General features: G+C 41.9%; 1 protein-coding gene across 1 annotated transcript; it reads right to left on the reverse strand.

Moving 5' to 3' along the window:
• Positions 1-1,481: 1,481 nt before the first annotated feature.
• On the reverse strand, positions 1,482-8,508 carry LOC111266026 (prickle planar cell polarity protein 3; the record flags this gene model as incomplete). Its single annotated transcript, XM_086970759.1, has 5 exons — positions 8,483-8,508; positions 5,917-6,148; positions 5,200-5,433; positions 2,022-2,093; positions 1,482-1,780 (listed from the first exon to the last, which is right to left on the reverse strand). Coding segments are annotated over exons 1-5 (863 nt in total), but the record flags the coding sequence as incomplete, so codon positions are not given.
• Between the last annotated feature and the right edge of the window lie 8,564 nt (positions 8,509-17,072).

The following is a 17,072-nucleotide window of genomic DNA, read 5'->3' on the forward strand; positions in this document are numbered from 1 at the left end:
TATATATATCTTTTATACCAAGTAGATCCTATGGGTTCATCAAAAGCGTCGACTAACATGCGTAGTACAGGTACGCATATTATATGGTGGTCAATGAAGAAGGTCACTCTTCAGATAATAAAACCCTGCGACTCCCACACATCCAGCGTTTTAGCTAAAAGCAGCCAAAGCCCCCACCTGTTTGCCGATCGGCCGGACCAACTCTAGGCTCTCCAAAAACCCCTCCTGTTTCCCGCTATTGGGTATATGTATATACAAATGCGTTGATATGTGACGCACAGCTTCCTCCAAGTCGCTCTTTTACCCTTGCTCTGTTTCCATGAAATGTAGGGACTTTTTGCTTACCACCTCACGTTGCTGAACGAACCCACAGATGAGTCCGGGAAATGGATCCGGGCCCTGAACGCGACGACCTATCAGGACTGACTACAACAAATGCATTGCCATGTTTGCCATCTAACATATGCCTTGCGACGAAAAGAGCGGCTAGAAGGGCGTTCCGCCTTAGACAACAAGAGCGTGCACCCGTTGCCACCCTCATCGTTGTCGCGGGAGCGGCAGTGAGGCGTGCGCAGTCCTTTTCTCGTTCTCATTATGGTTCGTGTTAGGCGACGCAGAATACGCCACGAGTAGTCTTGCAACAGTAGACGACAGGCCAGTCCTGTTGTCACTTCCGTTCCTCCAAACAAGCTGAGACTGCAGACAACGTCCGCAACAAGCTGATGACAAGCGACCGAGCGAGGATGTCCACCACCGCTGCCAGATAACACACCCTTCTTCACCCAAATACCTCGGGTGATAACGGGACTATCACTGTTACCTCCACACAGGTACGTGACCAGACGGTAAGGAACATACGGCGCTGCCTGCTGCTGTTTTCTCGTCGTTGTCGTTATTGACGTTATGGATAAAGCAATCCGAAGGTTATGATGGTTTAGTCGTATGTCCACACACATACACCGTTGGCGTACAGCGAAAGAGAAAGGGACAACTGGGTGAAGGAACGCCTGGGTACCCAGGTGTCTAAAACAAAGGTTGGCCTATCCTTTTCGTAAAGTTCGCTGATCAACAAAAGTTAAGTAACTGTAATCGTGATGGAATAGTTAGGCAGCTAATGCTGGACTATATCTTTTGACAAATTTTGATTGAAACACATAATATATTTACATCTGTAAAGACGGACAATGGGTGAGCGAAAAAATTCGATCGATCGGCTAGAGTCGTCCTGTTCATGAGGTTTTTAGAAAGGTTCCAAAAGTTTTACTTTGAAGCCGTTTGGGCTCCTTCCATAAAAAAAATAAGTTAAAAGTAAAACTAACTTCCCTTTGATCACTGGTCTTTGATCCAGGATATACCGTCCTATTTATTTCTCGTTGCCTTCAAGAGCATTGTATGACAAATTGAAGTACGTCTACTAATATGGAGAATTAGTTAGATTTAAGAGGTTTTCGAACATCGTTAGCTTTGTAACCACTAGTCACCGTCTAAACAATGTGGCGCCCCTGTAAATTTCTTTTTTTTTTTTGAAGACCCTACTAGACGTTCTGCAGACGCTCCATTTATCTTCTGTAATATCTGAACAGTGTGGAAAAATTTGTCCCTGCTGTATGAAAATCATTGATAAATTCGCACTCACCTCGTCACATGCGGCGCATCGTGGCTTAATTTGTTCCGCATAATGTCTTTCGCAGAAGATTCGACCGTCCTTCATACAATACGTGAGATCGACGAGTAGCTCATGACAAGTGTCGCAAGCGAAACAGGCGCTGTGCCAAGCCACCTGGCGGCATTCAAGAGAAACACGAGTGTTTTATGAGTGGCGCTGGTGTATTTCGTATTGAATAGATACATAACGGCAGATATGTTACGGATCTCTATACGATACACCAAAACCAACTGCAACACGCAGTATATTAACATTAACTCCTTTTGTTATACTTGTACTTGTTAGATATATTTATACATAGTATGTAGTAAAAATTATTGAAATGCTATGAACATCTTAGCAAATGTGGCATTACCTGTTCGCCGAACTTTGGTGCGATCACTCCGAGTTGCCCGGCGGGCAAAATGCCTCCACATCGTCGGCAGTCCTAAATATAGTCAGATCATTATAAACAGAATCAATAGTATCCTCATATATTAACACATGGAACACCCATTGAGCATGGGAACACAGTCGATATTAGCAGCCCTTTGCTATTAAATCTTCAACTACATAACGCAATTTACTATACCAAGATATAACTATAAGATATGGTTCAGGATAAGCACAAAAACAAAATACCCCTTTGAATTTGATGTCTTTCATCTTTATCCTACAAATGACCATTTTATACCTCTACGTAATTCCGATAATTCGTCATTTTTCCCCCTGTATAGTGCAGTTCGTTTATAATTACCCAATATTAGAAGACACAAATTCAAAAACAGAAATTTTTTACACAAAAGGTGTAACAATGGCATAATCGATCCGAGTGGATATTAAAGGTTACCAATTAAAAGAAGAGTTTTGACACCAAAAGTGAAACATGACTGAATCAATGTAGCTGGATTGCTATTTTATATTTATTTATAGTTAATAATATTTATTTATAAGTGTGGAAATTAAATCGAAAACCCACAGTTAATTAACCCACTTGCTTTAGAATGACAGATGTTGAATCGAGTGATAGGTCGAGAAAAAAGTTCTCTAAGATTCAAAGAGATCCGTGACTTCGTGTAATGATCCAAGCTTTACGCCAAATGTCCTCCGGGGGGGGGGGGGTTGCAAATAGCAGGAATAAAAATGATGTTATTCTAGAACAATCGACAAAGAAATTGTTCAATATATGTTATATTTGGCACTATTTTTGAACAACTTTGCTTTATTCGTAACTAAAACAGATTAACTAAACGAACTACCTCAAAGTGCCTATATTAATATTATCTATAATATTGATATACCTTACACTAATACCTTATGTCTCTATAGTGAATGCTATGACTGTACATCTGTCTCCATTTTTATTGTAGCTTTGTATGATACTCTACCACCTACAACTGGCATATATACTCTGTCGCGAAGGTGTGCTCTTCAGGATGTTATTCTCACGTAGAGTCTTTTATCGTTCTCGAGAGCAGGATATTCTTTATCGATGCTTTAGCTTTTCCTGCTGGCATGTTGGCCTGATACAAAATCGTATTCGGACGCCAACGATGGTCATCGATGTGTACCTTTCAGATCCCTCACGCGTTAGCAAATATGTATGGGTACCCTTATAGCGGTATTTGATCAGGAGCAAAACCTCGGCCTTCGTGTGCATTGATACAGCTGACAGCGGCGTCAAAGGTTAGCTGTATATTGGCTACTGGAGTTTCAGGTTGTTGTCCCAGGACGGTTGACGTGGGCGCTAGTGTCTCTACTAGCGACGACTGGTTCAGAGATCAAGTTACCGTATAAATCAGAGCAGCTCCGAAGGGAGAAGGTCCGGATCGAGGAAAGCTATGCTCAGCATAATCCCTCGACTTGCGATCGAGCTCAAGTGGTCTCGGTCTGGGTGTTTCCTATAGTGTTTCCTGGGTTCATGCTCTATCGAGTGACCTTTCCAGTTTGAGTCGATTCCTGATCACGCAGTACCTTCTGAATAGCAACTGCAAATTTCATTATGTTTCTTTGCCTGCTCACATTCGACGCATTCAATGTACAAAATATAACACACGACCCGTTATATGGATCGGGCTTATGGACAACGGTGACGTTTTTTAGATAGCTTTTTTAGCATAGAAATCTGTACATTTCATATATATCTGTCGATACTAGCGACACGTCAATGATCCGCGTTTACCCGGCACCAAAATGACTACCAGCAACAATAATCGTCGTACAATACAGCCTGTGGCTATAATAGATTTATTATTCAGTCTAATGGAAGTTCTGGCCCGACGGCTAACCAGCCATCATTGACGCTGGGCAGTCAGTTATTCTACAGTTACTATAGACGTAGTATAATTATATGTCCAGTGTCAAAAAATAGACCCTTTCCATATATGCTGCATTCTCTGTAAAACTATACTTAAAGGCACAACATGGAAGGATTAAGCAGACGAAATCATCTAATTTTATAGTAACGGGAGCGAATATGCCGCTCAGAGTGCATGTTCATTTACATCAACAAGTAGATGTAACCAACCAGCGAACGTACCGTAAAACGAAACTGGTTTCAGTGAAAGTCCATGCTGATACAGTACACGCGTGAATAATTCATGGCACGTACGGCATGTCCTGATAGCTGACAACGGCGAATATCAAAAGGACGCCGTGAAACACCAAACATTTGCTAGACATTTACCAGGGGCTTTAAAAAAAGGAGAACTATGAAAACCTAATCGTAGTGGTGATAACGACGCAGGAGAAATGGCCGGGGGACGATCACGATAACGACGTCAAAAACATCATTGCGGTGTGTCCACGTGAGCAGAACCGGGAGCTAGGTTTGGATACCTAGACTCTGGCCCGTTCACGAGCTGTCAGCGTGGTTCTTTAATGGATGACCTTTTAAAATGGGAGAGTATAAGTTCACTCCTGTTGGATTATAGAATCTCCTTAATCTTTAATCATCTTTTCAGATGACGAGTTAGTGTCATAGGATTGATATAGAGTGTGATAGGATTGATGGAAGTTACGAAGATCTTTCACTGTAGATGATAAAAAACGTGTAGACGAACAAAACATTTTCTGAGTTCCGACATACTTTTAATTGGATAAAAGGAAACAAATGTTTGAGTTAATAGCTGCTTGTACGATTGTTATACCTGTCTACAGGTTTGTTAAACTGCAGGGAATTCTAAACAGAGTCAGTGAGATCCACTCCGACTCTATTTCTCTTAGTAAAGCAGGTCCATAACGCTAATCCGAAGAGAAAGAATATCCCGACGATTTAATCTCACAATAAGGCAGCCGAGATATGCATTAAAAGCTATTCTTTTTCCGGAATGTTCTGTCCATGTGTAGTAAAGTTGAGTCTGATCATGGCTTCAACATTTGCCACCCCCAAACTAGGTATTGGTGTCGAGCTCTTCAAGCCTAAATCATGCGTAGAAATGATTCTACTTTGTAAATACCTACTATGATTGTTACAGTGGTCGTATAACAATATTATCAAGAACATCGTTACTGGATTTTGGATATGTAGCGCCTGGCTACATGTTGAGACTTACAACGGGAGCGTCGAGCGCCTCGCAGACGAAGCCGATATCGAGTGCACACTCATTGCGCGTGTTGACGAAATCTTCGAATGCCTTATGGTGCTCCTTTTCGAGGAATTTACAATACGGCAACGCCAGGTCCTGTTTCGGTAACTGGAGGATTAGCTGTTTGTCGCGGTACTTCTCGCCTGGTGAACTCGCCTTTGGTACTTTGTGATTCGGGAGCTCGCGGAAATATCTGTCGATCTACTTGGACATAAAACGCATGGGAAGGACTGAGGATAACTGGCCGAATTTCCTGACCTGACCCTGCGAGTTTTTGGTTATCTAGTGAGTTGAAAATCTTGAATGCTTTCTAAATTGCGGACAGTCACCAGACGAAGACTGATAAATATATACATGAAATATTTTGCAACATTTGGGAATGTACAGCTGTAGGTCGACTGGGAGTTATGAGAGACACGTATGTTATTTAGTGCTAAAAATCAATGCTTGCCATTTAGGTTTCTGTTTCTTGAAGACGAGAAAGCTTAATTTGTTGAAACGCTGAGCCTTTAGCATTTCGTTACTATTATTGACAATGCATAGATGAGTGTGAAAAGATGCCGACGACCAGTATTAAACTACCATTTAATGTTGTTAAAACTACATTAACAAAGTAATACAACAACAGAACGAATAAGAAACTTGCTCTTCTTTTTAATGGTTTACATGCGTATACCATCCCACCTTGTCAGCAGGCAATCCTGGGGGTACCCAGGAGTAGCCCTGGGCGCGAGGGTGGGCGTGGGACAAAGTCCTATCCTTGGCAGAGTTGGAGAGGTCAGGCGAGAGCGCGCTTGAATGGTCGCATTTCTTGTCGGCGTTCGTTTTAATACCGAGGCGCTCTTTTGATGACACATTCTCCTCATTGTAAATATCGTGTGACTCGCGAGGACACTTACAATTCGAGCATGACTTCCTGCAAAATTCAAAAGGGAGTACGCAAGGCAGATTGTTGTGGTGAGCTTGGGTATTGTTTGTCTGTTCCGAACAAAACATGACGTAATAGATATCCTGCAAGCGGCTATGAAATTGATACAATTCTTACGTATTAAAGAAATTAATAGTCCCAACAAAAGATAACACGACGTTAATTACGCTATTAACTGAAAATTGTTTTTTTTCGTGTCCTTCCTTTCCAGTGTTAGTCGATTGTGAAATTAATTGTTTCCGTAGCGTCGACGGTAAAATGGCTCCAAGTTGACTCAAAGGTTGGCCCTCTATTCACCTATAAGGTGCAGCTCGAGTCGGCCCTACATTGGAACGACACACGCCTGTGTAAAGTAGAGGACTTTATTATGTCCTGAATGACAGATGTCATTTTAGACTCCGTGTCTGTTACACAACTGTGAATTTTTCGTTACGTATTTCAATTTTCAAATAGCGCCCACATTAAGCAATGTAAGCCAATTGTAGTTTATTAGGTTTGACTACCCTTTCTGTTCACTTTGTCTATTTCGAACGTTGTGCTTTAGTAGCATTCTATAGGGCTCTGGTAGTAAAACCTGTTCAAACGACAGTAAGAATCTCTTTTCCCATATTCATGGTATGCAGTGGCAAGTGCGTTGGATATAAGAATGTATAAATGCTATGACACCATATCTAACTCGTGGCTATCCCTAAGTTAACAGTTGGGTTAGGGTAAGTTGGTATGAATCATATGTTTTACCTTAAAGTACTATTTTCTCCCGCTTTTTAGGCCCCCGTTAGAATATTACAACTAAAATTATATTAGGACGAGAAACATGATTAGCTGGAGTCCGACAGGGACGCTCCGTCCGTGATCCAAGCGCACGATACAGAGATTTAACAACTACTCGAAAAATTCCTGGAGCGTGATTGCTTGATCTATGCGCTAAAAGGGGAGTTTTCTAAAAATGAAACATAGCTCTTTTAAAATGCTCGCAAGCACCAATGCTTATCAATTGACGCAAATTCGCAGTGCATGAAATCGTCCACAAATATGAACAGTCTGAAGAGGCTGGGTCTATTGGGAAACGGGCTTTCCTGGTGCCGATTTCCGCAGAACTTTCGGGCATAGGGACGAATTACTTGCAAACATCATGGCCAGCCAAAGTATCTGTGTTTTGCATATGGCATTTAAACCGTTAGATATTGCCTCGGGCTGCAGAATCTGTATGATTTCGTCCTCTTCTTCATTTACGGTCTTGACTGCTGCCTCTATTGGAAAAAAATTGCTCGTAAGAACACGGCCGAAACGAAGGACACGGCCCCGTTGAAACGAGCTGAGACGTATTTCGGCCATGAAAAGGTGACTTGTTTGCAATGTTCAAACGGAAAATTAAAATCGACTCGAGCTGAGCTGCACCGCTTTCGTATGCCTTTCGATTAAAACGATAACGTCCTCAGCGTTTTGCCGAATCTCGCCAATACAGCGAACAGCTTAGGACGGTAGAAATAGATCCCGCCGACGGAATGACTCGCCTAAGCGAGGCCCAGTAGGCCACAGCTTCCTGGTAACGTAAGATTTTTTGAAATGTCGATTGTGTTTATCGCTAGCATGTGTGACTGTGATCAAAGTTTTCAATATTAAAAGTGTTACCGCTAAAAAACGACAGATTTATAAAAATTTTCTGCTTGTTTTTGTGTGTGACTGGCTCTGTTGTGCCTGTAGAAATACGGATTTTCTAAGATCATTCCACAATTCTCACAGACACTAAATAGTAATTGACAACGTAGCACAATGCCGGTATCTTATGCTAACGCTCTATAAAAAGCGGGTTATTTTCTAACAATAGCGGTGTTCGCGTCCACTGTATCTACAGTCACTAGGGCAGAGACGATCTAGATGCAGCGTCTACATCTTCTAGTGTTTACATGAATCCATACCGAATAACTAATGCACTGGCCTCTATGATTGCAGAACTGCTAGCCTGTAGTTCTTATATCCATGGATACTCAACATAAGCAAAGATAGGTAGCCTCCTTTTTAATATGGCTGTTGCAAGCCTTTTGGGCCATAATAAAGCCCCACCTAATTCGTTTGAAAAAGAATCGCTTGCGCTCTGTTTTTGCCACGGTTTCCTTTAGCCATAGAAAGCAGCTGGCTCAAGCATGGTTTACATTGGGTGTCTCCGAATTGAGAGAGCTCGGGCGCGCCGTCCGCTCCCGAAGACGCTGAATAATGCCGGTGCCACTTTAAGACGTGCATCCTTCATGAGACCAGCTTTAGACTGTTTGCGATGCAGCGAAAGCTACCACGGGTACGGGCCATCATTGACCCGATGCATACCTGATCTTTGAACCCACGCCCCGCATATTCCGTCAGTAAAATACTGCTCTAATGTGTCCTTTCCCTTAGATGTGTAAGGCGTTTTAAAATGAACAGGTCACAGCTTAGGGTCGGAACGGATGGACGCATCGGTTTAGGCCGCGCCAGGCTGGTTCAAACGTTCTGAAGCCGACCGCTTTACGTGCGGAGTAAGGGCGGGTATTTGGGCGACCAATCACCGAAGGACCACACGGAAGCATCATCACGAACCCGATAAATATGAGAGCTTGGCTGGACATCGACAGACAGAACTCGTTTAAAATAAAGCGTTCTCTTCGTGTACCGACGTAAAGGGAACTTGGTATTTTTGTTGGCAGATAAAAACTTGTCATATATATATACACTTGCATTAATTTGTGCGATTGTATTTGTTATAACAGTATGCAAATTTTGCACATATATTAATTTGTATCGAAAACTACGTAGGTTCATTTGTTAGTCATATTAGACCATTCAAAGACAAATATAAACGATATTGATTCCCACATGTAACGGGACGCGACGTGTCTAGTAACGGAAGCAGCTGCTGCTGTTGTTGGAGGTTGGATATTGTTGTAAGATAAGAGTACTAGTCGAACCTGGCATAATTCTGGATAGCCTTATGAGATCTATTGTGAGACATCACTCAAAGGCTGTCTTCCCTATAAAAACAAGAACGAATTCAGCTATCCCACGACGATCTCTGATCGTTTGCCCTTAAAATGTTGCCCGCTCCATTGACACTGGCGGGTTTCCTTTTGCTGTTAGCAAAATGAATAGCAGTTTATAATGATTTTTCCCTAAGTGGCTTAAGATTCAATCCCTATTGGCAAAGGCCTCAACCTTGCCAAAGCGCCGATTTTGCTCTGATTCAGTAGCATCTACTCGTTAGATAGTAATGACCCATTGGGCTGTTGTATATATAATAGAAGTACAAGATCGCAAGTCTTTCCCGAAATCTTTCGGCGCAATTCAGTCATAGGGTCGACAAATAAACGTAAGGCTGATGACAAAAAGCCAGACGTATAAGACCACCTATATCCGAGACACAAGGTCATAATTGGAATTTTTATTAACCTAACAATTATGTTATCCGTTATGTTACGGAAAACTTTATATAGTTTAATTTCTAGACAATTACTCATACAAAACAATTATTTACACAAGACAACTACACTGTATGCTCGTTGTGCTTGTGACCACTTCGAAGACAGATGATTTTCACTTGAACTAATGAGGGAAATGTCTTGGATGGAAATCTATTATGTGTAATGACGGTTCGGCTAGTTTAATGAAGTTCATATTGTCCTCTCCTCGTCATCAAGGAAGACAGCTTTGTCCGATGTAAATAAAAAGTACGACGGAAAAATTAAGAGAAAGGAGAAGGAGCCATGACGTCAGGGGTACCTATGAATACTGTCGGATCCCCCCTTCCCCCCACAGAGCTGTACCTCAGAAAAGATCATCGGCGACAGTAGTAGCAGTAGCAAGCGTACAAGTAGCGGAGGGACGAGCCTTGCCAGTCAGAATCGTATTACCCTGTCAAATGGCCCCACAAAGTCATCAGGTGTGAAAGGAAGGGGAAAATAGGCAAAGCAAGTGTCGCTGACCAGCTCACAGGCAAATCAGCCTTCGTCAGCTCGGCAGAGCGTCAAAGCAAAAGATGAACAAGATATAGTAGAAACATTACCTGTTAGGCATCTGAGGAGTGTTACGCGAGAAAGAGTAAATTGTGTTTACTGAATGTATTGCATTCGCTATTATAGGCAGAGATGTCTAGAGAATGATTTAACAATTATAAAGGTCATGTCTATAGAATGAGATGCGACACAGGGTGCGAAATACCGGTCGGCCATTTCATTGGATAATGCTATCTACCGTTTATCAGTGTACGTTGAAATCTTAGTCTGAACATCTGTGTACTTATTTTTTTCTTTTTCCACGCTAGCAGCGAGAATAATAATATTTCCAAAGTTATAGAATGAAACCAGCGATGACGCCATATTGCCGTACAGATAATATACATACGGAATACCTAATGCAGTGCTTAGCAGCCCAACCTGATGTAAAACTCGAAACATAGAGACTATCTGTATATGTTATTAAACATAGTTAACTTTGGGCAACTTCAACGCGCTCCATGCGCGTATTTTGCAAGTTACACTGTGTTAGAAGAAGTGAACTGAACTTTAGTCACATCTTTAGACAATTTGTATATGATGCCTATGTACATCATTTTTATGAAGCAAATAAAGTAAAAACAAATGTTTTTTGCATTTCTGAAATTCGGAACTACAAAGGCTTTAAAAAGATCTCTATATCAGGAAACTAGACTATGCACCAGACTCAAGATTGATTCAATGCAGGTTGCCAAAAATACCTCAGGGTCAGTTTTTAGGTAAGTCTTAATTATATTCGAAATACTTCATAGCGAAGAAGATAAAGAAAAACAGGTGGACGTCATCGAAACATCTAACGCTTAATTTTTCTTATACAGAATGAATATAAAAAGACGTTTTTGTTGAATGGTTTCAAAATTATTTATTATTATTATTATTATTCATGATATTTTTGATGAAAAACGACAGCTTCATCATTTGTATCGAATCTCAATTATGAACTGGTCTTTGGCGGCTTGTGAACTTCAGGGCCGGTACCTGTTTGAGCACCTATTTTTTTCTCAGACCAGTCGTCGAGGGCACCGTATAAAATCTGTATATAAAATGATAATATATGATTCCTGTATTAGATATCTATTCACCGCCATTGCAAGCAGGAGTATGAAGTCAATTAGCGGAGGATCGGAAACGTTTAATGAGTTGTTTGCGAAAAAAAATCTCTCGATATATAATATAGATGATCGCTGAACCAGAGGATATGTAAGGGAGCTATTTCCACTAGCATTTCACAAAGGGACTCAAGTACACAATACTACTAAATATGGTATATAGAAAATAATTTTTTTTGTATTACTGTTATACTTCTATGTACAATGAACTGTTTTGGAGCCCAGGTCCCTTTTTTATATACTTTTGAATGATCATATATGTTTCTTGCATTTCCGTTTTACTTGTTTTTGTTTCGGTAACACTGTACGAAAGCTCATATTAGTCAGTAAAAAAATATTTACTATCCTTTTTGATTGGCAACAACTACTCAGATTGGATTCCATCCAGACGGTTAGCTTCAAACTTTCGCGCGAGTCGATCGACCTAAGAACTATGTAAACCACCTCAGCCAAGAGGTCGGTTGCAATACGAGCCACGTCTCTGAGTTCTTCAATAGCATTTAGCGCTATAACCAACGCTAGAGCCCCGATGTCTTTCGCGATCGGTAACGCATTATGATACGCCTGGACAGCCCCAACTGATAAAATCGAAGACAGTTGCGAGGCGATCTCAGCATGCTGATATTTCTCAGTAGAGCACTTTTATTTCGCCAAAAGGCGCCCGTAACTGTGCACGACCCTCTCTCTCTCAGCTGAAGCTCGTTCGAGATAACAGGGTACATGCACGAGTCCGCCAATGGCGTCCATGCACGCCGTCATGAGCGCGCCAGTCATTCAGTCTAGCGGGTGACATTGCAGAAAAATAGTCGTCGATTCGATATCATGGGTAAAGGTTCACCGTGACATGGATAGATGAGCATACCCAAAAACAAAGGAAACCATAGATTACGCTAGGTGGGGCTGAGGGCGAGGGGCAAACGGAAGCTCCAGAGGTGGCAAGCAAACGAGATACCGTTGGTGGAGCCTGGGCTGTGATCTTAGCCTAAAGTCGTTGTTACTTATAGATCAGGGTCACACCAAGCGTCGCAGAGACTGCAATTGCTGGACGCCAGCAGCAACTGCACGAATCGAGAGAAGTAGCAGTCTAGAAGTCGGAAGACGTTTTAGTGCCAGTTTGGCTCACTGATCTCTGACTTAGTGTGTGTTTAGTATGTACCCGGTTGGCCCTAAAAAACATACACATATAAGATAGAAGCCTCATAGCCTGATTTTCTCTCCGACCATGCGCGTACTAGCACTGATGGAGCAAGGCCGGTTGACAGTGGCAGCAAAAAGCAACGCCGACAAGGACTTAATAGTTACTTGGTTTCGGTAGCCACGTCGAGGCTTCTCGGGCCGGTCCGCAATACTGAAACATCAATAAGATCATATGTGCGCTGAGACATATACAAGAGGAGTGGTAGCGCCTCCACATGTTTTTGAGCAGCTCAGCCTTCCAAACTCATAGGGGAAATGCACTGAGTTGCAAAAATGAAAACGGGGCATGCTATTCTAGCTCTGTAAGGTAACATTGTTGACACCGCGCCTTAAACAGTCTAGAAGAATCGAGAAATAAAAAGTCAAAATCCACTATATCCAAGTTTAAAGGTACCAAAACAAAGGTTCTGTCGCATTATCCATAGCGGCAAAGTCAACAGCAAATAAACACGCAAAGCAAGGGCGCAATCATAAAGCCAACAGGATACCAAGTGCTGATTCCGAGATACTCGCCAGCCTCAGTCGAGGCCACGACTTTTGCTATCGCTAGGTGTATGAGACATACGCGGTAAGTAAACCGATAGCAGGCTTTGGCGGATGACACTGTCGTCCGCTAAGCGTTTGCTAGGACAGACAGACAGGCAGGCCACAGCTATCATCATGATAATAGCATATTGGTTAAGGTTAAGTTAGGTTAGGTTGATGACGCTGATAATGAACACAATAGACTACAGTAGCCCCGGGGTTACGAAAGGCATACCCACCTCCACGCACACTGTCAAGCGATAGACGTGTTGTTAGTCCGCACGCTTTGCTTGTACAGTGTCCTCCCCGTATACGTTGACCACAGACATCAGATATTGGACGCGGCAAGGCCAATAATGTAAGGTGGAAATCTTCCGAGATGGCCCAGTTAACCTGCGTTGCTCCTCCTTAGCGTGTAGCAGGCAGTCTACAGGAGTAATGGCGATCGTGCAGCCCCTTCTCGACTCCACTAGCGACAGCAGTATCAGTAATAGTAGCGATAGTAGGTAAAGGTCTGGCTTTGCGGTTAGTTTTGCTTGTACCACTACCAGCGAGTCTTATTCGTTGGGGTGTTAATGCTGCTACTAATATTTTTGTTCCCTGACACAGAAGGACAAAGGGCACAGGCAACTGAAGCAGTTGAAGGTTTCAACTAACCTCGGCAAATTGCTGAAATCACAAATACGTCATCAGAATGGTGATCTTAACAATGTTCAGCGTGATGACAATGACTTTCATGATGACAGTAGCATATCATGTAAGCTCATGTAAGCTTATGCGAAATGCGGTTTGGTCTGTGCTGAAAGGTCTGAGAAATTAAACGAATCTAGTAGGTACTAATGCAGTTAGAAAATATTGGCTGAAATTGTATAGTACAACGGCAAATACCTAGATGCAAGCCTTTGAATTTACATACCATCCTCCTGAGAGATGGTCGTGCACTGTCCTGCCCGTTACCTGCTTACCCTAAGCGTTCGGGCCATCTATTGCACACATCAACTTATCTACCTGTAAATTACACGTATGTATCTAGGTTTCTTTAGAGAAAAATTACTGCATACAACGTAAGTCATCCGCAGTTGGAATTACCTCATTAGAAAATCGTCTTCTAGATTTTGCGAAAAGTTATCTAATTATATATGAAGCGCTTGATACATCGTTGGTTTCGCTCCTTGTCGAGGCTGCTTAACTAGCTAGCTTCATCTGCTTCGCGCGACGCTTATCACGTTGAATGATGAAGGAAACATACAAGCCATAGTAGTAGGTGGTATGGAGACCTCCAAAGAGCTTTAAGCAGGGTGAAATAGACAGCGCCTACTGGATATCTTGAAGTGGTAAGTTGTGCCTCACACTCAATTCAGAATCACCTCCACCCACTCACGCGATGTGTCAGATAAGAGCTTATAGGCCGAATGAACTATATGATAGGCGCCAAACAGTCTATAAGATAAGATACTAGTAACGACTTTGTTCCTGCTTAGCTGCGCCAGTCCCTCCGTTGCGTGGCACTTCAGGCAATAAAAATCATGGCCTAGTTTTAGACTTGAAAGACAGCAGGCTAAGTACGAAGGCCTCGAGCCAAAACTGGCAGCAAGGTAGTTCTTAGTTACCCGGAAAAAGGTGACGCATCATTTCAAGCTGATCTCACGCGGTGCCATATTCGGCCCTGACATAACCTTCTTTCTAATTTGAATTTGTGCGCTGGCACATGCTGTACGGAGACTAAAGCTAGTAGTGATAGAGTCAGTGGAGGCCGAAACTAGCATAGCAAAGTTACCGTATTTTATTGAATAATCGATTTTAGCTAACTTATAGAGGCATGCTATTGAAAGCTAGTGCTTAATTACTTCGAGCTATGGGAGTGAGCCATTGTATGAAAAGACAGAGGCGTCCACAGATAGGACTATACTTTTCGACCCTATAAATATATGCTCTGTCGGATAACAGATGAATCATGACGGTGACAGCTGTGTAGGCTCTATGCTGCCCTGTAGTTATACCTACATGCATGTCATATGGTTAGTAGGCATTCTTTAAGCATCTGGTGTTTTTTATGTTCTCGTAGGTGCTGTACGGGGTCGTCGATGGTCAGATTTAGCTAACATTGAACCCGAACTGTTGTGTAACCCTGGACCGTGAGATAAAAAGGCTTTTGGAAACTTTGTGCACCATCAGAAGCGGCGTAGATATGATGAATTGATTGCTCTCTGAGAACAGATGGGTTATGGGAAAACAGCTAGGCCGAATCTGGCAAATAAAGCCAATACTCTATGTGTATTTACTACACAAAGTTGAGCGATAGGTTACGATGAATCTACAGATGGAACAGTTATAATATTATTGCTAGCACAGCCTGCTTTGAAGATCATCTATGATTATTTGGCGTAGATTGATGTCTCAACAGTAAGTACGTTTAGTTAAATATATGTTTATATAAATGGCAATAATAACAGATTTATATTACCGCGTTATTAACCAATCTACAAATCAATTCAGGTTTCGATCGAACGATCCAACAACATTAATAGCTACTGTTTCATTTGAAGCTAGGACATATCCTTCATGCGACAAGGCATTAAATGCTACTTGAAACTATTGTAGCGTGCGAAAACTACGTAGTCGGATAGAATAGGATCAATGGAAGTCTTAGAACGGTTGTTCTGGTCGTAGATGGTTTCCTCATAAGTTTAGGAAAAAAATCTCTCAGAAATTTCATTGAAATCAGAATATTTTTCATCCAAAAATGTCGACTATTGTGCCCTGCCTTTGTAGGATCGTCCCTTCAAGTGAATTCAGTTTGAAATAGCGGCCTGCCATAGGTCTACCAACATAGAAAAATAGATCTCTTTGACGATGTGACGTGCCAGCCGGTTTCGCTCAAGAGTAATTCCTTCAATGATATCTCTCAACTAAGGGAAGGCAAAAACGTGGCTTGCATGATTATACACCTACTTCTTACTCGATTATGGTTCCCTTTGGCTTCTGAGCTAACAGTTACAATTTAACGCCGTCGAGCACTCGCCATTAGTCAAGAAAGGAACGTGCTTCACGCAAAACTATCGAAATATAATCAGCGTTTCAGGCCTTTAGACGGTATCTGGCAAGTATGCGTCCTACAATGTTCTAACTTCTTAAGAATTGTACCATTGCTAACTTGTATAAGAAATGAGCAGTCTTTTAAAGCCTATACCATATGCTAACCATCCACTCAAACATATTGAGTTCGATCATTTAGCCGTAGCGTTTGCCTAAGTCATCAGATGGGACCACGTTTTCTCATGTAAAGCTGACAAACGGATTTCCACATTAGCAGAATCTTCACATGCCTTTTGACGTAAGTAATCTATTCCAGCCATTCTATCTAAGCTGAACGTTTTTATTTTAATTCCCTGACCGACATCCTTGTCCAAGATACCAATAGCTTTTTCAAGAAGGCGTGTACCGTTTCTTTTCCTAGAGATCCTTTGCTATTTATTTTTTTTGTCACTGAACTCTTAAGGTGACTTACTTGTAAGTCACATGACAAAATGTCGACGGCCTTCGTCTGGGTGCCTAGGGCAATCCTCACAGCTGCTGCTGAATAGTTTACGCCTAGTAAATTAGGCCACACTTCAGCCCTAGGCAATACTGTATTGCCTGACATCCAGGTGTAACAACGGACAACCCAACTCGCTCAGGAGTTCCTTTCGGTTAGCTGAATTTGGAGCTGTAGATAGATCGACTAGTCTAAAAGGGATTCAATATGTGAGATTATATATTTCCGAGAAGACTTTTCATTTCTACACATGGATTGGCATTCTAATCCTTTACTTTCAGCGGAGCATATGTGCCCTGTGTCTAACATTGCATTGCCACCAATGATTGTGACAAATAGCATCAGTGAATTATTTAGGAAATTCAGAGATTCTTTTTACACGGAAGACATGACATAGCTTCAGCTATCAGCTGAACGTATCCTACATGCGTTAGGAAGATATCAAAAGTAGTCCACTAATCGGAATCGTTCATGCAGGTATTTCTCTGTTATAGTCACTGTTTCTTTGTCTAGATATCTTTTACTGT

This window comes from Varroa jacobsoni, unplaced genomic scaffold (assembly GCF_002532875.2).
Source record: "Varroa jacobsoni isolate VJ856 unplaced genomic scaffold, vjacob_1.0 scaffold_1043, whole genome shotgun sequence".
In the NCBI taxonomy this organism is placed as follows: domain Eukaryota; kingdom Metazoa; phylum Arthropoda; class Arachnida; order Mesostigmata; family Varroidae; genus Varroa; species Varroa jacobsoni.